Raw genomic sequence first — 25,506 nt, forward strand, 5'->3', positions numbered from 1 at the left:
GTTATGATTGGGTTTGTAATGCTCAGTCTGTAGTTTCCAATGTAGTGTTTTGTTATGATTGGGTTTGTAATGCTCAGTCTGTAGTTTCCAATGAAGTGTTTTGTTATGATGGGGTTCGTAATGCTCAGTCTGTAGTTTCCAATGTAGTGTTTTGTTATGATGGGGTTCGTAATGCTCAGTCTGTAGTTTCCAATGTAGTGTTTTATTATGATGGGGTTCGTAATGCTCAGTCTGTAGTTTCCAATGTAGTGTTTTGTTATGATGGGGTTCGTAATGCTCAGTCTGTAGTTTCCAATGAAGTGTTTTGTTATGATTGGGTTTGTAATGCTCAGTCTGTAGTTTCCAATGTAGTGTTTTGTTATGATGGGGCTCGTAATGCTCAGTCTGTAGTTTCCAATGTAGTGTTTTGTTATGATGGGGCTCGTAATGCTCAGTCTGTAGTTTCCAATGTAGTGTTTTGTTATGATGGGGCTCGTAATGCTCAGTCTGTTGTTTCCAATGTCGTGTTTTGTTATGATGGGGGTCGTAATGCTCAGTCTGTAGTTTCCAATGTAGTGTTTTGTTATGATGGGGTTCGTAATGCTCAGTCTGTAGTTTCCAATGTAGTGTTTTGTTATGATGGGGTTCGTAATGCTCAGTCTGTAGTTTCCAATGTAGTGTTTTATTATGATGGGGTTCGTAATGCTCAGTCTGTAGTTTCCAATGTAGTGTTTTGTTATGATGGGGGTCGTAATGCTCAGTCTGTAGTTTCCAATGTAGTGTTTTGTTATGATGGGGGTCGTAATGCTCAGTCTGTAGTTTCCAATGTAGTGTTTTGTTATGATGGGGTTCGTAATGCTCAGTCTGTAGTTTCCAATGTAGTGTTTTGTTATGATGGGGGTCGTAATGCTCAGTCTGTAGTTTCAAATGTAGTGTTTTGTTATGATGGGGTTCGTAATGCTCAGTCTGTAGTTTCCAATGTAGTGTTTTGTTATGATGGGGTTTGTAATGCTAAGTTTGTAGTTTCCAATGTAGTGTTTTGTTATGATGGGGTTTGTAATGCTCAGTCTAGTTTCCAATGAAGTGTTTTGTTATGATGGGGGTCGTAATGCTCAGTCTGTAGTTTATAATGTAGTGTTTTGTTATGATGGGGGTCGTAATGCTCAGTCTGTAGTTTCCAATGTAGTGTTTTGTTATGATGGGGTGTAATGCTCAGTCTAGTTTCCAATGAAGTGTTTTGTTATGATGGGGGTCGTAATGCTCAGTCTGTAGTTTATAATATAGTGTTTTGTTATGATGGGGGTCGTAATGCTCAGTTTGTAGTTTCCAATGTAGTGTTTTGTTATGATGGGGTGTAATGCTCAGTCTGTAGTTTCCAATGTAGTGTTTTGTTATGATGGGGTGTAATGCTCAGTCTAGTTTCCAATGTAGTGTTTTGTTATGATGGGGTTTGTAATGCTCAGTCTGTAGTTTCCAATGTAGTGTTTTGTTATGATTGGGGTCGTAATGCCCAGTCTGTAGTTTCCAATGTAGTGTTTTTTTATGATGGGGTTTGTAATGCTCAGTCTGTAGTTTCCAATGTAGTGTTTTGTTATGATTGGGGTCGTAATGCCCAGTCTGTAGTTTCCAATGTAGTGTTTTGTTATGATGGGGCTCGTAATGCTCAGTCTGTAGTTTCCAATGTAGTGTTTTGTTATGATTGGGTTTGTAATGCTCAGTCTGTAGTTTCCAATGTAGTGTTTTGTTATGATGGGGTTCGTAATGCTCAGTCTGTAGTTTCAAATGTAGTGTTTTGTTATGATGGGGTTCGTAATGCTCAGTCTGTAGTTTCCAATGTAGTGTTTTGTTATGATGGGGTTTGTAATGCTAAGTTTGTAGTTTCCAATGTAGTGTTTTGTTATGATGGGGTTTGTAATGCTCAGTCTAGTTTCCAATGAAGTGTTTTGTTATGATGGGGGTCGTAATGCTCAGTCTGTAGTTTATAATGTAGTGTTTTGTTATGATGGGGGTCGTAATGCTCAGTCTGTAGTTTCCAATGTAGTGTTTTGTTATGATGGGGTGTAATGCTCAGTCTAGTTTCCAATGAAGTGTTTTGTTATGATGGGGGTCGTAATGCTCAGTCTGTAGTTTATAATATAGTGTTTTGTTATGATGGGGGTCGTAATGCTCAGTTTGTAGTTTCCAATGTAGTGTTTTGTTATGATGGGGTGTAATGCTCAGTCTGTAGTTTCCAATGTAGTGTTTTGTTATGATGGGGTGTAATGCTCAGTCTAGTTTCCAATGTAGTGTTTTGTTATGATGGGGTTTGTAATGCTCAGTCTGTAGTTTCCAATGTAGTGTTTTGTTATGATTGGGGTCGTAATGCCCAGTCTGTAGTTTCCAATGTAGTGTTTTTTTATGATGGGGTTTGTAATGCTCAGTCTGTAGTTTCCAATGTAGTGTTTTGTTATGATTGGGGTCGTAATGCCCAGTCTGTAGTTTCCAATGTAGAGTTTTGTTATGATGGGGGTCGTAATGCTCAGTTTGTAGTTTCCAATGTAGTGTTTTGTTATGATGGGGTGTAATGCTCAGTCTGTAGTTTCCAATGTAGTGTTTTATTATGATGGGGTGTAATGCTCAGTCTAGTTTCCAATGTAGTGTTTTGTTATGATGGGGTTTGTAATGCTCAGTCTGTAGTTTCCAATGTAGTGTTTTGTTATGATTGGGGTCGTAATGCCCAGTCTGTAGTTTCCAATGTAGTGTTTTTTTATGATGGGGTTTGTAATGCTCAGTCTGTAGTTTCCAATGTAGTGTTTTGTTATGATTGGGGTCGTAATGCCCAGTCTGTAGTTTCCAATGTAGAGTTTTGTTATGATGGGGTTCGTAATGCTCAGTCTGTAGTTTCCAATGTAGTGTTTTGTTATGATTGGGTTCGTAAGGCTAAGTTTGTAGTTTCCAATGTAGTGTTGTTAGTTTTTCGTGTTTGCCATACTGTTGTCAGTTTTTCGTGTTTTCCATACTGTTGTCAATTTTTCGTGTTTGCCATACTGTTGTCAATTTTTCGTGTTTTCCATACTGTTGTCAGTTTTTCGTGTTTGCCTTACTATTGTCAGTTTTTCGTGTTTGCCATACTGTTGTCAATTTTTTCGTGTTTGCCATACTGTTGTCAGTTTTTCGTGGTTGCCATACTGTTGTCAGTTTTTTGTGTCTGCCTTACTGTTGTCAGTTTTTTCGTGTTTCATAATCAGATCAGATTAACCCTTTTGTGAAGTGTGGTATGACTGCCAAAAAAGAAGATGTGGTATGATTGCCAGTGTTGACTGGCAAATGAGTGATATGTGCATGGTTCGTTGTCAAAGTTTTTGCGGTAATGCCCATTTCTCAGTTACTGAAAGTAGTGACGAACTAAATTTGGCTTATATAAGTATTCTTAAGTTTACATGGATAACTCTGTTTAATTGACTAAATAATTTTCTTAAGTATATATAGGTAAAACAAGCCAACTTTAATTCGATTTTGGACATAGATTCAAATTTTTATGTCATCGTGCATATCCAGATAGTTTTCACAGTTTAATTTTATGTTATGGACTTTTTTCTGGCAAATTAGAGATGGAAATAGGAAAATTTGTTCATTTTAAGCATCCTGAATCTTTTGATGGTGTTTTTTTTAATCGGCTACAGAGTAAGAGTATTTTATTTGACAATTAAAACTATTGAAAATGACATTAAGGAAAGTGAAGAAAAATTTTATATTTTAGTTGTTTGAAGTCTGGTTTGATTTAAATTGCCAAAGGTCTTCAAAAGCTGGTTTATAGGAATGAAGTTAAATATTCTAATTGTTCGGAAGTTGACAGTGAACCAGAAAGGTCAGTTTGTAGTAAAGTCAGTAAATAGTCTGAGCAGTCTGTAAATAGAATTAATGTTCTCGCACATGACAATGCACTGATTGTAAAACTACGTTAGACACTATTGGAAAGATATATCATTGGCAATCTCCTTTTCAGACTTGACTGCTTCTTTTTTATAAATTTTATTTAGTTGGCCGAAGCGCAAAAGCTTACGGAAGCGCTTCAAACCAAAAATATGAAATTTCGAATCAAAACAAGCCATAATCTTGTCTTTTGTATAAAAAACGGAGACTTTTTGTTCACAAGCACTCTTAACACAACTAATATTTACGAATGGTGACGCTCATCCAGAAAATTAATGAAAAAAAAACATATAAATAGCTTAAACTTCTTCATTTTATATTGACAATCTTCAACAAATAAATACATCTTTCTGATCACAATTCGCTTGTTTGAGCCTTAAAGACTACAGTCAATAATAGCGCATTTTTTTACGAACTCTGGAACTCTGTTTTGTGTTTTTATTTTGTTCTGGTCCATTACAAGTCTGTATTTCCATTCTTTTACTGCATTCTTTACATTTTACTGTACAACACCAGTGAAATTTACATTCACATTTTTCAGTTATTGTGACTGATCGTGAATCGTAACCCCTCCCACAACACATAATGTCACACCCGTCTGTGCCTAGTGACGATTTATTACAAGCCCTTCCTTCAGTTCCAAGAGATCCTGAAAAACAAACAATATACAATGGTAACTGATGTTGTTTATTTTCATCATTGTTATCATCTATTTGTTCCTTTCTTTACAGAAGGATTATGAGCCGAAAACAATTTAACTAACCTGTTGATTTTCTTGTTCAAAATCTGCATCATCTTCAGTATAGTGGTCTATGGTAGATCTTTGAGTTTCCTTAAACATATTGATCATTTTTCAAGAAGTCAGGTTGGTTTGTCTTCTGTATTTGTATTTGTGTTATTATGGAGGTGTCTCATTGACGTATGTCCCTGCATAAAATTTGTCAGTATGAAGCTGTCTCTTAAACGCATGTCCCGCCATGAGATTTGTCATTAAGAATCTGTCTCATTGACGTATGTCCCTGCATGAAATTTGTCATTATGGAGCTGTCTCCGTACGCATGTCCCGGCATGATATTTGTCATTATGAATCTGCCTCATTGACGTATGTTCCGGCATGAGATTTGTCATTATGGAGCTGTCTCATTGACGTATGTCCCGGCATGAGATTTGTCATTATGGAGCTGTCTCCGTACGCATGTCCCGGCATGATATTTGTCATTATGAATCTGCCTCATTGACGTATGTTCCGGCATGAGATTTGTCATTATGGAGCTGTCTCATTGACGTATGTCCCGGCATGAGATTTGTCATTATGGAGCTGTCTCCGTACGCATGTCCCGGCATGAGATTTGTCATTATGGAGCTGCCTCATTGACGTATGTCCCGGCATGAGATTTGTCATTATGGAGGTGTCTCATTGACGTATGTCCCGGCATGAAATTTGTCATTATGGAGCTGTCTTATTGACGTATGTCCCGGCATGAGATTTGTCATTATGGAGCTGTCTCATTGACGTATGTCCCGGCATGATATTTGTCATTATGAATCTGCCTCATTGACGTATGTTCCGGCATGATATTTGTCATTATGAAGCTGTCTCATTGACGTATATCCCGGTATGAGATTTGTCATAATGAATCTGTTTCACTGGCGTATGTCCCGGCATGAGATTTGTCATTATAGAGCTGTCTCATTGACGTATGTCCCGGCATGAGATTTGTCATTATGGAGCTGTCTCCGTACGCATGTCCCGGCATGATTTTTGTCATTATGAATCTGCCTCATTGACGTATGTTCCGGCATGAGATTTGTCATTATGGAGCTGTCTCATTGACGTATGTCCCGGCATGAGATTTGTCATTATGGAGCTGTCTCCGTACGCATGTCCCGGCATGATATTTGTCATTATGAATCTGCCTCATTGACGTATGTTCCGGCATGAGATTTGTCATTATGGAGCTGTCTCATTGACGTATGTCCCGGCATGAGATTTGTCATTATGGAGCTGTCTCCGTACGCATGTCCCGGCATGAGATTTGTCATTATGGAGCTGCCTCATTGACGTATGTCCCGGCATGAGATTTGTCATTATGGAGGTGTCTCATTGACGTATGTCCCGGCATGAAATTTGTCATTATGGAGCTGTCTTATTGACGTATGTCCCGGCATGAGATTTGTCATTATGGAGCTGTCTCATTGACGTATGTCCCGGCATGATATTTGTCATTATGAATCTGCCTCATTGACGTATGCTCCGGCATGATATTTGTCATTATGAAGCTGTCTCATTGACGTATATCCCGGTATGAGATTTGTCATAATGAATTGTTTCACTGGCGTATGTCCCGGCATGAGATTTGTCATTATAGAGCTGTCTCATTGACGTATGTCCCGAAATGAGATTAGTCATTATGGATTTGTCTCATTGACGTATGTCCAAGCATGAGATATTTCATAATGGAGCTGTCTCATTGACGTTTGTCCCGGCATGAGATTTGTCATTATGGAGCTGTCTCATTGACGTATGTCCCGGCATGAGATTTGTCATTATGAATCTGTCGCATTGACGTTTGCCCCGGCATGAGATTTGTCATTTAGAATCTTGCTCATTGACGTTCGTCCTGGCATGATATTTGTCATTATGAATCTGTCTCATTGACGTATGTCCCAGCATGAGATATGTCATTATGGAGTTGTCTCATTGATGTATGTCCCGGCATGAGATTTGTCATTATAGAGCTGTCTCATTGACGTATTTTCCAGCATGAGATTTGTCATTGAGAATCTGTCTTATTGACGTTTGTCCCGGCAGGATAATTTTCATTGTGGATTTGTCTTATTGACGTATGTCCCGGCATGAGATATGTCATTATGGGGCTGTCTCATTGACGTATGTCCCGGCATGAGATATGCCATTATGGAGCTGTCTCATTGACGTTTGTCCCGGCATGAAATTTGTCATTAAGATCTGTCTCATTGACGTATGTCCCGGCATGAGATATTTCATTATGGAGCTGTCTCATTAACGTATGTCCCGGCATGAGATATGTCATTATGGGGCTGTCTCATTGACGTATGTCCCGGCATGAGATATGCCATTATGGAGCTGTCTCATTGACGTTTGTCCCGGCATGAAATTTGTCATTAAGATCTGTCTCATTGACGTTTGTCCCGGCAGGATATTTTCATTATGGAGCTGTCTTATTGACGTATGTCTCGGCATGTTATTTTTTATAAGGGATCTGGCTCATTGACGTATGTCCCGGCATGAGATTTTTCAAAGCAAAGAAGGAAAGTTATAGGACATTATTCAATTGACGCATTTATCTAACTGTTTTACGGATGTTTGCTTTTAACTGGTAAAAATATTTGCAGTAAGATGATCATGAAAGTGTTTAACGACCTTGATTGGCTATACAGCCCTGGCACTGTCGGTTGACTATTTGGAGTATTCCTTTTTTGCTAGCAAAAGTGAATATGTATCATGTGAAATGTTGTTGTATCATGTACGAAAAGAGAAAATACACCAAAGGGTAATCGAAATATCTCTAAAACAAGAATGTGATCATAGTACACGGATGCCCCACTCGCTCTATCATTTTACATGTTCACTGGACCGTGAAATTGGGGTCAATACTTTAATTTGGCATTAAAATTAGAAAGATCATACCATAGTTAACATGTGTATTAAGTTTCAAGTTGATTTGACTTCAACTTCATCAAAAACTACCTTGACCAAAAACTTTAACCTAAGCTTCACACTATCTTTTTCTTTGTTGAGTGGACCATGAAATTGGGGTCAATACTTTAATTTGACATTAAAATTAGAAAGATCATATCATAGGGAACATGTGTACTAAGTTTTAAATTGATTGGACTTCAACTTCATCAAAAACTACCTCGACCAAAAACATTAACCTGAAGCGGGACGAACGAACGGACGAACGGACGAACGAAAGGAGGCACAGACCAGAAAACATAATGCCCCTCTACTATCGTAGGTAGGGCATAAAAATCAAAGCCAGACCACAGCATGTCGAAGGCTGACGAGAAACGATTACAAAATATTCCACGAAAAAACAAAGATTGAACACTTTGCATGCCGACGACAAACAGCAAGTGAACCAAAGTGGGTTTTTTTAAACGTATGAACAGGCGAGTTTAGGCGGCTAGTTTTCATCCATTGACATCAGTTTTGATTGACTAATTTAAGTAGTGTTGATATCTTAAGACAAAGCGGCATAACTCGGATCTAACTGGACATGTTCCTAATACTATCGTTCGATTGCTCCTTGCTACTGTTAACCATTTGAGAAGATTAAAAGTGAACATTTTTTGTAACTTTAAAATATCTATAAAGAAACTGAATACCCGGTTTGAACAGTATTTTTTTCTATGAAGAAATGTATATTTATTAAAACCATTTTGCTATTCCCTTTCAAACTTTAAAAACTTAGAGTTGGAATGCAAAAAAAGTATATAGCAGTTTCCATTCTGTGACATATGAATGCTGTTTACAATAAACCAGTAAATCATCACATTTATCTCTTTGAAAAACCTATATCCTTTCTGCAACAAATTCCAGGAAAAAAACCTTTATCCTTTCTGCAACAAATTCCAAGAAAACTAAACGTGGACATGGGTTTAACAAAAAACTATAAAATTCAGCTGAAAAAGGCTTTATTCTTCAGATGAATAAAATGCGATATGTGTTTTTTCATAAATATGATGTAAACATTTTCTCTGTCAGTTGACCCTTTTCTACTCCCTAAAAAAACAGAGCTTACTGTTACAAAGGATTTGTATAGTTAGTCTAACTATACAAATCATTGCTGTTACAACCTGACTGAAATATAGAGTGTGTGACATATTCCTTTATTCTCTTTGTAGTGAATACCATTTTGGGACTTTATAAAACGTTATCAAACATTTGGTAGGGAGAATACATTTCATTGGTTTAATAGTTAACAGAACAGGGCAAGCGTTTTCAGATCTTCGTACACGAGGTGTGGACTGGATAACTGTACTTGGGCATAACAATTTTGTATGACAATCATATAACTTCTTATCATTTCACTTTGAACAAGTACTTGGACATACAGATCTCGTATGACAATATTACTAAATCTTATTATATGTTGAAAAAGAGTTCCTAAAGATAAAGATCTTGTTTGACAAATTAGTCAATTTAAAGATCTAATATGATAAATTGAGCAGGTACTTGGGTATAAAGATCTTGTATAGCAGTCATACTATATCTTATTGATTTAATATTCAGTAAGTACTTTGTCTCAAAGGTTTTATAAAGCATCCATGCTACATTTTCTTATTTTTGTATTGTATAAAAGTTGTTACCTATCCCTATGTCGGTCTCACAGTAATCTGGTGAGTCTTCTAGATACACAAGATCCCGTCTCGTTGGTCTTTTGTGGTTTCTGTTAGCAACAATAAGACCGGATCCATCTTGGTCAATCATGACTTGTGTTGCACCATTATATTTAAGTCTGAGATATTTTCCCACATATCTAAAAGACTGCATGGCGAGCCAACAAGTTCGAATTGTACATGCACCACTTACACCATGACATTTACAAGTCAGTTTCATAAACTTTTTAACAGCCTGAAATGAAGGAACGACAAGATGAATCTATTTTTAAATATTATGAAACATCGGTGAATATTCATAACATTTAATGTACAAAATATAGTTCCTTACTTTGCACATACATGTTGGAAATATTTACGTAAATTCGTTTCGTTTTATTATTCTTTAAATTCTAGAACATCTCGCGTCTGGCGTATATACTAAATCTATGATGAGTTTATTTCATAGCACCCTTCGGTTCCTTACTTTTATATGGAAAAAAAGTTATTTACCGTCCATCGGCAAATATTACATGCATATATAGAGGACGTTTTAAGTATTCCTTGGTTTATCAAAAATGATGCAAATATGATTAGACACAATATCAATATGAACACTGTTTGTGTTAGTTCACAATGAAACGGTCTAAGGAATACATGGCACATTATACTGACTCACTGTCGAGAAATTCTTTTTCTCTTACTCCAAAAATTAACCCGACCATGTGCGTAGCGGAGAAGCGGCAAATACGAATTTTCAATTCTTTAGTTTGAAAGGTAGTTTATGCAGACAGGAGCAATTTTTTTTATGAATATCGATTAATCGAAAGTACAAGGAAACAATGAGAAGTAACAGGTACCTACCCTCCGACCAGCTCTATTGTTGTGCAAATTCATTAAGGCCCTAGAATCTCGTATTCTCTTTTCTTTGGCGTCTATAAACATTCTAGAAAACTGACTTCCCCATCGTACATTATCACTACATCCACCCCATTCAAACCACCCTCGTTTATCTCGACCACGCCCAGATTTTGAGGGATCACAACCACACTGCATCAAATCACCTCTGCTGCATGATCTTGTAACTGCATGGACAACACCAGCTGACGATATGGCATAGACAAATGACGCTTCCCGGCTTCCTACTTAACAAAAGAAAGAAAAAAGAACAACATAGATTATATCCATTATTAAACAATATTAGAGTTCAAAGTCAAGTTTTGATAAGAAAAAGAATACATTTAGGAATGAGTTTTTTTAGCTCTGCTTCTGTTATGAATGCTTGCTATTGTTGAAGCAATATGATGGAGTTTTGATATATCTACATATTTATATTTATATTTTTACATATAGAAAGGGAAATCAGAAACATATGTGGACCAGATCTTCTCGGAGCACCTGAGATCAAACCAGATTTTGGTGGTTTTCCTGTTGTTCGTCTTTAGTTTTATATGTACTGTTTTGTGTTCACTTGGTATTTTTTTTTATTCTTTTCTCCTATCTTTGTTTTTTATATAGTGTTTTACGTTGTTTTATACATTTGATCTTTTATTTTAGTTTGCCTCATGTATCGTCTGTCTCTTTTCTTTATAGTTATTGATCATGTAAATCGATGAAAGTTATCAATCTGCATAGCTCAGGCGACTCTATTGGAACTAAACGACATAGGAGTTCGTGGTAAAGAGGCACCCCAATCGTGCAGATTAAAAGAGGGACAAAAGATATAAGAGGAACAGTCAAACTCATATATTAAAAAAAAACTGACAACGCCATGGATAAAAATAAAAAGACATACAGGCAAATTATAGTCAAAAGACACAAAATATAAACTTACTAAATACTAAGCAACACGAACCCACCAAAAACTGGGTGTGATCTCATGTGCTCCGGAAGGGTAAGCAGATCCTGCTCCACATGTGACACCCGCCGTGTTGCTTATATTATTACAAATCCGGTAAATAGCCTTATTCGGTAGGTCCCATTTGTGAAAAGGAAAGGGTTTTGCAGTTGCGACATAAAGAACATATCCGATATCATCGTAATGGCGTCCATAAAATTTACGAAGGGATGATTTCAACTTCACCATTTGGAACTTTTGATTTAATAGCTTCCTTGTGAGTAGCAAACCTCTATCAAAGAAATCATGATAGGAAATACACTCCCGGGAATATCGTATCAATTGGGAGATATATATGCTTCGTATATGCAGGCGCTGCTGGAATGTTGCTACATAGAAATAGAAAGTTAACAATTGGGAAGCTGAAATCTTCACTTTTGTCGCAAAGTTTAGTTTTTTAACCGACCCTCATTGCCAATTTCTAGATGTAATACAAGATATGAGAATATGAGGCAGACTTTGTATCTGTAGTATCCTTTATCTTTAGTTCGATGGGATAGATTAGTTCAACATAATCACAATTTTTTGTATTATTTAGTGAGAGAACATCATCTCCATATTGGAACGTAAAGTTAATGAGATATACCGATTACATTGGCCATTAATTGTTAATATCAGCTGCTCGACACAATATGAATCCTTTTTGAACTCGTTCGCTGCGCTCACTTGACAAAAAGCTTCACATTGTGACTTGCAGCTGATATTTTACAATACCAATATGCAGACAACCTGATAATCAGTACACACGTGACGACACCAGATTACACGAACGTTTTGGAAACATTCGAAAGATATTCAATCCATGGCTCCTGGAAAAGTTTTCCAGTAGGGTGAAGAAAGGGATAGCCCGCCTTTCGACAGTAGAAAGTTGGCAAATCCTGAATTATGAACTAATTTGATAATCAGGCTTTCTCCTAAATTATTTGGAGGATTGCGTTTTAATCGCAGATCTTTAATTTTTCTGTTTTTGTATAAATTTGTGACGATTTAGAACTTTATATCATGTATAGACTGTTTGTTCTCTATATGTCCTTTCGTTGTGTTTGTTGTTTGATGCTGTCTTATTGACTATCTCCCACATCTCACACAGTTTAAGTTCCATTTGATGTGCTTTTACATCTATTTATAGCAAATTATAACTGAAAGAGTTTGTTAAAGCATATAGCTTATTTGCTTTTCTTTCCATCAAGAATATCCTCAAAGGAGAACTAGTCGTTGAGCGATGTACCTAGTGCAAAGTAAACCCAAAAAAAGTTTCACTTTTAAATCTTTAACTTCCCGTATCCCCCTTTTTTTGGCAAATAGAATTAATTATAAAGGAATTAATATTTAAACAGTCGTAATAAATACCATTGAACAGAAAACTAATCCAAATCAGATTTCAGTTAATTGGATACTCTAAACTATCTTAAGAACATAACCTTAAAAAAATGATTATCTTGTTAGAATTTGTAACACTGGTTTAAGATGTACATCCCTTTGATTGAAAAAATATTTAGTTCGTTTTAGCGTCGAAAGATTTTGTAACATCGCTCCGCTCGTCGGTATTTTTTTCCATGGGAATACGCCCCTGCAGATAAGAGTACATTTGACTGTGAAGTATATCTGGAACAGTCAATGTACATTAGCTGAGTATTATCCAGATTATAGCACAGTAAGAACAAAAAGTTTTTGACTATATCGTGTGTGTATATGACATTTGTCTCTTGTTTTTTTTTAACCATCTATAATTATAACTTTCAAATACGAATATGGTGCAATGTGGGATGATAACATTATGATGTCCATGATGGTTCTTTTTTTTTTTAAATAACATTGATGAAATTATTATATATAATTACAACAAACTCAATAACTAATAGAATTGTAACCGCCCAGTTTCATGAGGAGTAAAGGTTTGGAACAAAAAAAACTAATGCACTTTTCTGCACAAAAAATGTAGCACCTTTTTCTTTTTGAATTTAACCAATGACAAGGAATGTGCTTTTATCAGTATATGTGTACACGTACTACTCAGTTCAAATGTTCATGGTAAACATTAATAATTTGTTGTGTTTCCCCTTGCACTGAAACCGTTTGTTTAATTGTATTTGCATTGTTCGTTACATTTTATACTATTTGCTATCCCAAGAAATCACATATTATTGTAATTAATATAATTACTCAATAATATGCTAAAGTTCGGCCTTTAAATATGATTAGAATGTATGTTTTTCAGTAAGCTATTGTGTGACTGTATACATACACTTTACAATATTTGTAAGAATAACACATGATGTTACGGTTTGTTTAAGGCCTATTACATGTTATTGTTGGGCTTAGTGTCAAGGGTTTTTGATCTGTAATCGCATCAAAGTGTGAAATTTGACTTTTAAAACTGTGGTTGAAGAAATTAAATTAGGGAATAATACCCCAAACCGCGTTTCTTGATTAAATAATGAAATATCTGTACATTTAACTGAATAAATATTGCGTTTTGAAATTAGCGAGTGTGCGAAGATTTCTTATAAACCAAGGCTTAATTCGTTTCTGTCTATACTTTGAATAATGCATTAGAATAAACCTGATAAAACCGAGTAGGATGGGGGAAACGAATTCGATAACTTTTACATATTTTTTAAGCACTTTGCTTCTGTATTGCATAAACGACGATGGAGAAACGATTTGTAGAAATATTTCCATCAGACAATCCTCCGATTTCTACTGTTCCGACCACCTTAGAGATACGTTCAGTTAGCACTTTTATCCCCACAAACATCAATACATCATATATTTTAAAGACAAGACAAGCATCGTATTTTTTCTTTCTGTCATAATCTAGAAACCTGTTAATAGGATAATGAGCGAAAAAAGATAGTAATGCAATAAAAATGAATAGGCACGTGCACTAAGCCGCAATAACTCTGTATCAATTATAACTGTTGAGATAGTGTCAAAGAAAATTACGTTCAGAGGCGGGTGTCATCTTTTTGAAAAGGTGTATGTATTTATAGTTTTCTCATTAATTATCTTTTAACAAAATCGATGCGAAATATACTATGAATTAGGTAATTGCATGCATACATTCTACAAGATGTCATCTTACATATGACTGCCAGAAATTATTTGTAATGAAACACTTTTCAAGTTGCCTCTCGTGGTTCTCGTGCAAACAAATGTAGTTCTTACCATTTTTTTCAACATTGTTTAAACTTATTAGTTAATGATAATTTATGAAATAGTTTTCCTAGTATATATTTTAATACGTTTAGTCTATGAATCACTTTAGTTGAGATTTCAGAATTTAACCTTCCGAATTAGACTTATTACTGGGTTTGTAATAACATGAGCAACACAACTGGTGTAAAACATGGAGAATGATCTGCTTACCCTTTCAGAGATCTCCCCCATTTTTTGTGGGGTTTGTGTTGCGCAGTCTGAGGTTTCTATGTTGTGTTCTGCGTTTTAATGATTATCTGTTGATATTTGTTTTTTGCTTTTTAACGAGGGTGTTGTCAATTTATTTTTCGACTTATGGGTTTGGATGTCACTTTGGTATCGTTCGCCTCTCTTTTAATGTGATGTATCGACTCTGCGATTTTAGTCTCTGAGGAATGACTTTTTATTATTTCTTCTTTTTGGCTTTTAACTAGCTTTTTGTGAGTAACTTCGAGTACTCTCAAATCAAACCTTTGTGTTAATTTCAACTGGCTGTTGATTCAATTTGTTTTACTTTTTTTATTTAATGTTTAACTTTTTTGTATTATATATCACTATTTCTAATATATACCACCTTTGCTTAGGTATTTACTATGACTATAAATTCTCACTGTATTGTCGTTATTTCACCATTTTGTTCATTGGTTGTCGTTTGTTGATGTGGTTCATAAATGTTTCTCGTTTCTCGTTTTTTTATATATATAAATAGACTGTTGGTTTTCTTGTTTGAATAATTTAACACTAGTCATTTGGGGGTCATAATGGTTTACTTTCTAGTCTATCCCTTGATATCAATAAATTAAGCTTGTCAACTAGCAAAATTATTGTAGGATTTATGTTCTGTTTGTATCGAAATCACATTTAACATAGTTTTCAACTGCCCTGTTACTTTTTGAAGGCATTTACTTTGTCTGATCATACAAAGTAGCAGTGAATTTCACATAGAGTGAAAAATATCATGTCCCAATCAGATTATAATACAGATCATATGTCCAAGCTTTGTAAAGCTCAGACAACGTATATCCGTATTGTCAATCAGATTAATCGTGTCCTGTTTAGATAGATGAGTGAACTTTTGTCAATAGGGGAAAGGAACATAGTTTTAAATTGGTCATTTTTTGGGACCTTTTATAGCTTGCTGTTCGGTGTGACCAAAGACTCCGTGTTGAAGGTCGTACTTTGACCTATAATGTTGTTGTTTTTTACAAATTCTGTATTGGATGGAGAGTTGTCTCATTGGCACCGATAACACATCTTCTATCTATAAAATGGTCGTGCTACTTTTACGATGAACAATTGTTTTGGTATTAATTACATGTTGGCTGTATACCGCCGTAGTGTCCTGGGTTTCAGAACAGTGAAAAGAACATTTTGTTCATCGTTTTGAGCAGGAAAATCATTCAAGGGAAGAAAATTGATTGTTGACTCGCGTATAAAAAAGAGGAAATGTGGTGACACCTATCCACCAGAGTTCAATTCAGTCCCCCCTCCCCCGCGTTTTGTGGTGTTATATACAGAACACAAGAGCACACGACCATATATATTTTGTATATGCATCCCTCTCGCAGGACAGACTTGGCAGTTGTACCGAAAGTTCAAGAATCTTAAACAGCTGAATATGATAAGGATTATGAAGGCAATAATAGTATATTAAATGCGCAGTGAAATGAGAATATTGTGAAGATAACATCATGATGGTTCATCTTTGAAATCGCATTAATATAATTATTATATATAATTACAGTTAACTCAAGAACTAATTTGACTATTAACCGCCCAATAAAGGAGTAAACGTTCGGAACGAAAAGAAATAAAAGAAAGAAATAAAGAAATTTTCTTTATTTCTTTCTTTTATTTCAAATATCCAGTTGTTTTACATGTTTTATGACCAGGAGTTAAGTACATATCTACGATTCTTCGTTTCCGTTTTAATATAAAGTACAATATTTTGTCAAGATTCAGGTTTACTGAAAACAGAACAAAATTCTGTCCTTGAATTTACTTTTGTCACACTTTTTTTTTTTATATATTCCTTAATTTGTGTAAAAATGATCAAAATCATTTTCGGTTTTTAGTTTTTAGTAAGCACATCATTATTACTGCACCGAAACTAGTATATCCTTAAGTTTCCACATAGTTATTTTACTGATGTATTAAGAAATTATAAAAAGGTTTCAACTCCTTCCACCAAAGTAAAACCTATATGGATTTGGGTTTTATTCATAGATATAGGAAGATGTGGTGTGAGTGACAATGAGACAACTCTCCATCCAAATAACAATTTAAAAAAGTAAACCACTATAGGTCAATGTACTGCCTTCAACACAGAGCCTTGTCTCACACCGAACAACAAGCTACAAAGGGCCCCAAAATTACTAGTGTAAAACCATTTAAACGGGAAAATCAACGTCTAATCTATATACAAAAAAAAAAATTAAAAAAAAATGGTCCTTTTTGGTCATATTGCTCTTTCACTTTTTTGGTTCTTATCCATACTTGGCTTTCAAATGTTTTGCTTTGGATGTTACCGATGAAGCTAGATCCAAAAGCTTAGTCTTTTAGACATGTAGATGCATTTTAAAATATTGCATTTTATTCTGTCAACAATTTCAATATGCGGGTGTATCGTGCGCTCTTGATTCAGCTAGCTGTTTATCCATTCATACATGTATGGAATTGCAAATAGTTTGGTTTAAATAAAATTGGGACAACCCACGCACACACTTTCAGATACACGTATGTATGCATTTATATTTAAATCTTAAAATTTAAATTGGGCAAACGATTTGAAAAATCAGATTATTTCAATTCGAATCCTAAAATTTCAATATTTCTTTAAATTTCATGCATTTTCAGGATGAGAACCAGTTAACAATAAAAACAATAGGTATGTTGTTATAATATTGGCCATCTAGGATGATGGTCGGAGAAATTTGGACTGCCACTGGAAAATGAGGGTATATTGGATAGAGACAGAAATTTTGCCTTGCAACAAACCACCTATATACGGACCCCTCAAAGAGTTGTTGCAAGGGTTCTTTACGTGCAAAGAGCGTGGCAAACTCTTTACACGAGGCATTGGATTTAACGTCCCCTTCTAACTGGACGTAATGTCCAGCGAACTTGATACATCCCGCACAGTCAAATGGACGCCCCACTTCGGCAAGCGTTTGACTGCCAGACGGGAGAAAACCAAGTGACCTTATTTCTATACCCCAGTCACCCTTGGGGTGAAATGATCTTACAACTCAAATGGTTATCAATCTCAAATGGTCGTAAAAACGCAAATGGTCTCCAATCTCAAATGGGTCTCCAATCTCAAATGGTCTCCAATCTCAAATGGTCTCCAATCTCAAATGGTATCCAATCTCAAATGGTCTCCAATCTCAAATGGGTCTCCAATCTCAAATGGTCTCCAATCTCAAATGGTCTCCAATCTCAAATGGTATCCAATCTCATATGAACGTATATCTCGGCAAATGATTGTAAATCTCAAATGATTGTACATTTCAAATGATCGTACATCTCAAATGGTAGTAAATCTCAAATGGTAGTTCTTTTCAAATGATCGTAGCGAAGGAAATATATAGGAATAATTAAATGGTAAGTATAATTTTTGCATGGAAAATCGAATAAGAGAAGGCACGCATAACTATAATGTTTATCTTCCGCTTTTCTTGTCAGGGTAATTACGCAGAGTATGAAAATTTCATAACAATGATGATTAATTATTGTTTAACTTGTTGTCGTGGTTTGGAGGGAAATACCTAAAATTGCATATTTGGGGTAGTCTACAAGCAATATCAGTAAAAGAATAAAAGACTGACCCCAGAACAGCATGTTGAAATAAATATTGTCCATCCAAATATTAGATATCTGGAATATATTATCAAGTGTATATATTACCTTTCAACATGATTTTGCCAAAAACGGAAGAATCCCGGTCTAATGTAGTGCAGTTCCATCTATGATTTTGAAATTGTTCTTGACATTCTAAAACACCAAGTCTTGCTCCTTGTCCTATGTTCACCATGACATCAGGATGTAGGCGACATAGTCGCCGTTGTCGCCCTACAAGACCTGGAATATTGTCACACAAAATACCTGCCCCTACAGCATGTAAGGGCAACTGGCTAATAAACCTACAATAGAAAATATGCATGAGTAAGACACGCTCTTGTGAAACTCAGTTCCCAGTATATGTTAACATGGAACCTTATGTAAACCATTTAATAGGGTATACGTCGGATTTGTAGCAAATGATATGTAGCCATCAAACAACACATGAAACCTAATTTGTCATTTCGAGGCCTTTTATAGCTGAATATGCGATGTGGGCCTTGCTCATTGTTGAAGGACATTTGGTTAATAAAAAAACGAATTGAATTGAATTGAGGGCCGTATACTTGTTAATTTCTGTGTCATTTGGTCTCTCGTGGCAATCAAATCACACTTTTTTTTGTTATAAATATAAAGATGAAGTCTAACCAAAAAAATAATTATGTAACTCGTAGATGATCTCTAGAACCATATCTTTATCAACTTATTCCTATATAATTTTTCTTATTTTCTTAAAATATATTTTTAATTTTCAAAGATTTCTTTTCATATTGGTGAAAGATATTTTTCTAGACGCAATCGATTTCTTCTTGTTCTTCTTCGATTGGTATCAGTTCTTTGAAAACGGATAGTGTTTGATATTATACATTTGCTTCCCGTGGTGATTCTTATAAAATACGTCTGTTATGATATGAAAAATAAAAGCGGACATAATGATAAGATATGAGAAAACTACCGTTATATACTTATTTTAATACAATTAATGGATACGAAACGCCGGCTGGAATAAATTAGACCACTCATATGTTACATGTAGTACAGAGTGCAAAGATAATTTGACTGTACTTTTAACTTTCTTTTATGAATATGTTTTTTTCGTTAATCTCAATTTAATGCTTTTAAAACAGAACAAGAAAGAGAGACGAAATATACCAAAGGAAAATCGAAACTCATTTATACAAGCAATACTCATTACAAATTTACTGCAACCAAAATAGAATATTTGTAGGGATTTATATTTTTTTCTCAAATGGATATCTTATGAGATCAGCTGATTTTTTTTTCAAATTCGATTAGTTCAATGATTGGAAGAAGTGGATAATGAGGCCAATTTCTCTACGACATGTGTTCAAATTTTTGTACATGGCAGAATTAGTGTATCGGAATAATATCATCAAAATCAGACAATGTACTTACCACCATGTAGTGTAAGATGGTGTTATATATAATCCAAATAAAATTATCACCAATAATAAATAATAAATTGCCATTCCGTAAGATCCATGAGGATTAGATTTGTTAAAAAATCATTGGAATCGAAAGACACAAGTCTAACCCATAGTTAAAATTATAAATCCATTGTAATTTGTTTTTCTTCGGAATTTTTATTTTTTTTTCTCTTGGTATATATGAATTTCTTAGTATGATACACCATGCACCAGAAACCACAATATATAATAAACAAAAGAAAACAACAATTCAATTACTGTTATTCCTGATTATGGAATAATATCACATTTCTTACACTTTTTCTGTTTTGAATTAAATAATTTCCGTTATTATACTATTTATTTAAATTTTCTGGTTATTAAAGATTTTTGATCATTGGCCGTTTTTAAAGGGCGGCGTTCATTACTGCCAATCCTAATAGAAAAAGTAACCAACGTTCTAATAAAAATATTCAGCCCAGTAATACTGCCTAACACTCAAAGTAAACAAATCAGCTATGATATACCGATAATCTTCTCCCTAACAATAGATAAGGATTACTTATTAATTTTATTATGAATTATTGGATAGGAATAATCCCATAATGAAATATTTCAAAAATCTAGTTGTGAAATATTCTAATTAATTTTGTTTATACAAATTCTTATTTTCCATATCCGTTTATTAAAATTTTTGGAAGTCTTTTACTTACGTTTATTTTCAAGATTATTGTTTTACCGAGACAAGAAAATTACAAACACACGACTTTTTAGAATGATAATGAAAACAAAGTTGAAATCTGCTAAGGTCAACATCACAGGTGTAATATTTCAAAGAAAAGGAAAAACAAGCAGGTATTTACAAACTGTCAGTGGCAGCAATGATCTGTTTCAGCTTAATAGACTTGTAATTACGGCTTTGATGTATTGATGAGATGTAAATTCAATACGTTCTTTAGATCAGTCAAGATAGATACTTGCTATAAGTACCTTCTTTCATCAGAAAAATCAAACTGGCCAGAAATAGATGGCCAGTGTTAAATAGTTTTACATAATTGAACGTTGTTTCTGTGCTATCCTATTCATATTAAGAAGTCTTACTTTTTCTATTTGGGGGAATTCCTCTTTTTGTGTGTTAAAATAATGTTGTACATTGTTATTTCTTGTCTTGACCATGTTGTACATTGTTATTTCTTGTCTTGACCATGTTGTACATTGTTATTTCTTGTCTATTGTTATTTCTTGTCTTGACCATGTTGTACATTGTTATTTCTTGTCTTGACCATGTTGTACATTGTTATTTCTTGTCTTGACCATGTTGTACATTGTTATTTCTTGTCTATTGTTATTTCTTGTCTTGACCATGTTGTACATTGTTATTTCTTGTCTTGACCATGTTGACTTGTTATTTCTTGTCTTGACCATGTTGTACATTGTTATTTCTTGTCTTGACCATGTTGTACATTGTTATTTCTTGTCTTGACCATGTTGTACATTGTTATTTCTTGTCTTGACCATTTTGACGGCACTAGTTTTTGCTATGTTTTACATCGCAATTAGATCTAATCAGTTTCACAAAAAGACCGTATTATTAGTTCATTTGTTTGGTCACGAAAATTTGAATGAATCAGAAAGTTTTAAAATATTTCAAAGGATATCTTTTAGAACTCTAAAGGTCTGACAGATATGATTATTTGTTTTTGATTTTTGGTTTACAGATTTTAACTCTTTTTTCGGACATCAAATTTCTTTATTTTTCTTTCGAAGAAACAGTCAAATGTGCTCGTAAAATGCAATCAGTGTATTGCTATAAAATGGTTTCTACCTTTTATTGACGAGGCAAAATATACCTTTGGGTAAAACTATTGCTCTAATTTATGTCAATTTAGGGGCATATCTGACGTCACATCAAAACAGAAAAAACATTTAAAAAATATTATTTTAATAATTTTCATATATATTTACAATTTCAGGGCCAAAAAATTACTCTTGTCATAAACTTTTTCTTTGGTGCGCTATCCCAACATCTCATCAAATTAATCGTAAACTATAGCCGATCTGATGAGTTAAACCATAAGTATTTTAAACTTATTTTTACAGTATGTTTTTATGTTGTACTGTAACACTACCCTAGGTTTGGACGATGGTTTGGCTCAAGCAAACATGTCAACCCTGACACATTATTTTAGTGTCTGCATGTTCCAAGTTGGAAGCCTATTATTCAATGGTTTTCGTTTATTGTTGTGTACCGTGTTTGTTTTTCGGTTATTATTTTGTAGATAGATAAGAAACGTTATTTTCTTGTTTGATTGGTTTACCTCTGTCATATCGGGGTCCTTGGTAGCTTATTTTGCGGTACTGATTTTTTTCAATGTTGAAGGCCGAACGGTGACATTAGGTTCTTAACTTCGACGACTTTTGATCTCTCACGACGAAGAGTTGTCGTATTAGCAATCATATCACATCTTATTTATATATAATTATGAATTTCCGTTGCTGTCGTCCTTTCGTTGGGTTTCACACAGAATTTCTAAGCACTAAAAAATCTAGATTTTATTGTTGTACATACTTTTAACATATTTATGATCATCACTATAAAATAAATCTTTTTTATTGCAAACATATCTATATGTATCTTCGTTTTTCATAATCAGGTTCTTTGGCAACATAAAAATCATTCAGTTTTTCTAGTATAGTTGCTTTCAATAACTTGCCATGGCTTCATTTGTGACAGAAAGATAAGCAGTGGTTTGTCGCAAACAACTAGTTGATAAGGTTCCCAATGGCATGATCGGAAATAAAACTTAAATGGTGGGGAAATGTAAAATAGTATTAAACTGTACATATATTTCTGTGCAAATAATTTTTGTTTTCACAGTTTTACTTATCATTACATAAATGGAAAGATAAATTGCATTACAATCCTGAGTATAAAAATTTTAGAACAGTAGGTTTGTTAATTTTGATTTACGAATGCGTGCTTTAAAGCCAGTCACATCAATATTTTGACAAAATAAGTAAATCTAAATTCTTTTGGAAAATGGTCATTCCTTTATATTTCAGAAATTAATGGGCATGTTTAGAAGTTTGTAGCTGTTTTCAGAACTGAATGCGTAGATTCAAAACGTGAGTGATCAATATTTCAACAATTTCATAATTTACTCTTGGTTGAGACGCGACTTACAATATAAATATACCCTATATAGATTTGTTTACAGTGTTCCTAGACTAATAAATTTTTCAGATGTAATTTGGATTTTATTTGTGGTTGATCTGAAGAAATAATTTCATGGAGAAAATATGCAGGTTCATAAAAAAAACCCTCATACTGGTTTATTTAGATTACTTGTATGTCAATGTTATATCCTTAATAAACTGTGACGGAACCGGGCTAAAATTATTTCGCAAATGTAGCGTTATTTTCCCTCACATATTGTTTCAATTTGACTATTAGTCTTTCACAACATGGTTTCAGATATTGATTCCAAACTAACTTTCATCAGTGTTCCTAATATGAATAGTTGAAAACGTTCACTAAATAATTCATCGTAGAAGTGTTATTCCATTTGACGGAATTTGATAAAAGTGTTATACTTCTTATCGTTTTATTATTTATACAGTTGACAAGTTCAGGACTTGTCCTTCAAAAAATCCACTTTCGGCTGAATAGACGATGGTTTTGATGGCTGTGTTGATGCTCATTGTTTCCTATACCATCCAAACACTTATAGACTACTTGGTTAAAGTTTATATAATTGTACCTTTGCTGTTCAATCACGGTGTCTTGTATTTTTGGGGACTTATTCAACAGATATAAGAAGATGTGGTATGAGTGCCCGGGCAATGAGACAACTCTTCTCCAAGTTTTAATTTGTTGAAGTAAACCATAAGGGCCAAAGTACGGCCTTCAGCAGACTTCAAGTCGGTTTATACATTTTGAAAAATGTTAACATTTTCTCTAACTTATTCTTTACAATAATTCAAACATGACTTATTTAGACTTTAGAGGGTTTTTTTTTGTTGTTGTTTTTTTTTTGGTGTGTTGTTGTTCTGCTGACGTAAACCGGGATTTCATTTTCTTCCTATACATAACAACTTCCTGCTCAATGTATTCCGTAAGGGATGGCTTATCGCATCAAACTTTTTAATCCGATATAGTAAAGTGGAAAAGTGTCTGTAGTTATCGGAAAGTTATAAGTAAACACTTTATCACCAAGTCATAGTTATGATTTACGCCTTTCAACTATCAAATATTACGTCTGCTGAAAATATGAATCCTCAACTTTTCAATTATTGCATTGTATATTCTTCATAATTAACATTGACTAATTGTTAAGCTAAGCAGCAAAATATGAGAAATTCGAGAACTCGAACAAAATAGTATTTATCTCATAGATACGAACTAATATTTGTACATATGACAAAAAAACTCCACGTTCAACCTAACCCGAATATTTTAGTCCCAGTATAAATACTTATATTAGATGCTTTAAAAATGTGGGTAGATATTAAAAAAGAAATATAATTGGAGAAGAATGAAACGCGTAAATGTACACTCGAGACAATACTGCCGAGGAATACCGGGAATGGTCATATACATAAATTGTATAACGTGTTTTCCTGGTGTCCATTATGATTTCAACTTCTCAATGTGAACTTTCCATTTTTTGTGAATCATCATTACAGCAAAGATTCTAATTAGTAAAGTTGAAGTCATTCCTTCGAAAGTTTTACTCACATCATGATTTTGTTCACCAATACTTCCAAGGTTGCCCGTTATGGAATATCTACATGTATGTCACCCGTGACTACTGATATGTCCAGTGTGATAACCACAATTCCTTCATCTTTACTTGATTGTGACATTACCGATAGCTACCTAAAATCGGATTATTTTACTCGCGTCGGCAACATGATGGGTGCCACGTGTGGAGCAGGAACTTTTTTAACCTTCCGGAACACCTGAGTTTTTTGTCTGTTACGGAGTGGTGTTACTCAACTTTTTGTTTTATATACATGTATCAATATGGTTATTGCTGTTTTTCCTAAAGTCGTTTACATTTAAGTCACAGTATGGTCTGACTTCAGTGGACTTGATTATTCGAATCCCCCATGGTATTTTCACTAGTTTTTTTTTTACGACTAATGCATACTCAGTCAGAAAAAAAACATACCTTAAGTTTGGCTATGATATTCCGTTATAAACGGAACAAATGTTCTGACAGACAACAACATAAATTAAAAAAAAAAAAAAAAAAAAAAAAAAACAAGTATAAAATCACAGAACGGAATTGAATTTAAAAGTTTACCGTGCGACAGATAAACCAACCGAACGAAAATGAGGAGCATGTGAAGGGTACTAGTTTCAATAAAATTGATAATAACAGAACACAAGAAATTTATATGAAGAAATTTATTATTTAAATCAGACATAAAAAAAGTTTAATATAAAGATTTTTTTCATGATACCGTGTGTAATTCAATAACACTTGTTAAGTCTGTGATTTATTGAAGCGATGATATTCGAATAAACCGTTGATGTAACAACATATTAGAAAGACATCTTGATATTTATTATAAGGCGTTTTGACACCTCTAAAATCTAACATTATCCTATTGTACAACTTACCATATTTCTTCCAGACTCTGTCCTTGTAAAACAAGTGATATGAAATAACTTAGTAAAACTGCAATATCATACATTCCAATCACAAAAAATAGGCATTTTTAAAAAATATTGGCACTGTATAAAAAAGTACTGTTAGTTGAAACATGCTGCACGAATGCCAAGATTACAAATGTCATATTTGAAGATTACCATCAATATTATGAAATTTGTATTGTAATATCAAAAGTTTCATCAAAGATTTACAAATTCTGGAGAATATT

At 34.2% G+C, this 25,506-nt stretch overlaps 1 protein-coding gene across 3 annotated transcripts; it reads right to left on the bottom strand.

Moving 5' to 3' along the window:
- Positions 1 to 4,125: 4,125 nt before the first annotated feature.
- Positions 4,126 to 25,353, bottom strand: LOC134718382 (protein Wnt-2b-A-like). Of its 3 annotated transcripts, none has more exons than XM_063580889.1 (5): positions 25,247 to 25,353; positions 18,257 to 18,492; positions 10,120 to 10,400; positions 9,247 to 9,511; positions 4,126 to 4,540 (listed from the first exon to the last, which is right to left on the bottom strand). In XM_063580889.1, exons 1-5 carry the CDS (start codon positions 25,318 to 25,320, stop codon positions 4,281 to 4,283), a joined length of 1,116 nt encoding a protein of 371 aa, XP_063436959.1. In that variant the 5' UTR covers positions 25,321 to 25,353; the 3' UTR covers positions 4,126 to 4,280. The 3 variants fall into 3 exon arrangements, with proteins under 3 accessions (XP_063436959.1, XP_063436953.1, XP_063436966.1); XM_063580883.1 differs by lacking the exon at positions 25,247 to 25,353 and adding an exon at positions 19,607 to 20,080 and having other exon boundaries at positions 4,128 to 4,540; XM_063580896.1 differs by lacking the exon at positions 25,247 to 25,353 and adding an exon at positions 19,607 to 20,078 and having other exon boundaries at positions 4,130 to 4,540; positions 10,120 to 10,397.
- Between the last annotated feature and the right edge of the window lie 153 nt (positions 25,354 to 25,506).

The sequence above is a fragment of the Mytilus trossulus genome, chromosome 1 (genome assembly GCF_036588685.1).
Source record: "Mytilus trossulus isolate FHL-02 chromosome 1, PNRI_Mtr1.1.1.hap1, whole genome shotgun sequence".
Taxonomy (NCBI): Eukaryota; Metazoa; Mollusca; class Bivalvia; order Mytilida; family Mytilidae; genus Mytilus; species Mytilus trossulus.

Coding starts and splice junctions, on each gene's coding strand:
- LOC134718382 (XM_063580889.1), bottom strand. CDS start 25,320: ATGTATGATATTGCAGTTTTACTAAGTTATTTCATATCACTTGTTTTA. Junction 9,512..10,119: donor ACAATAGAGCTGGTCGGAGG/GTAGGTACCTGT, acceptor CCTTCATTTCAG/GCTGTTAAAAAGTTTATGAA. Junction 4,541..9,246: donor TGAGACCGACATAGGGATAG/GTAACAACTTTT, acceptor TTTGTTTTTCAG/GATCTCTTGGAACTGAAGGA.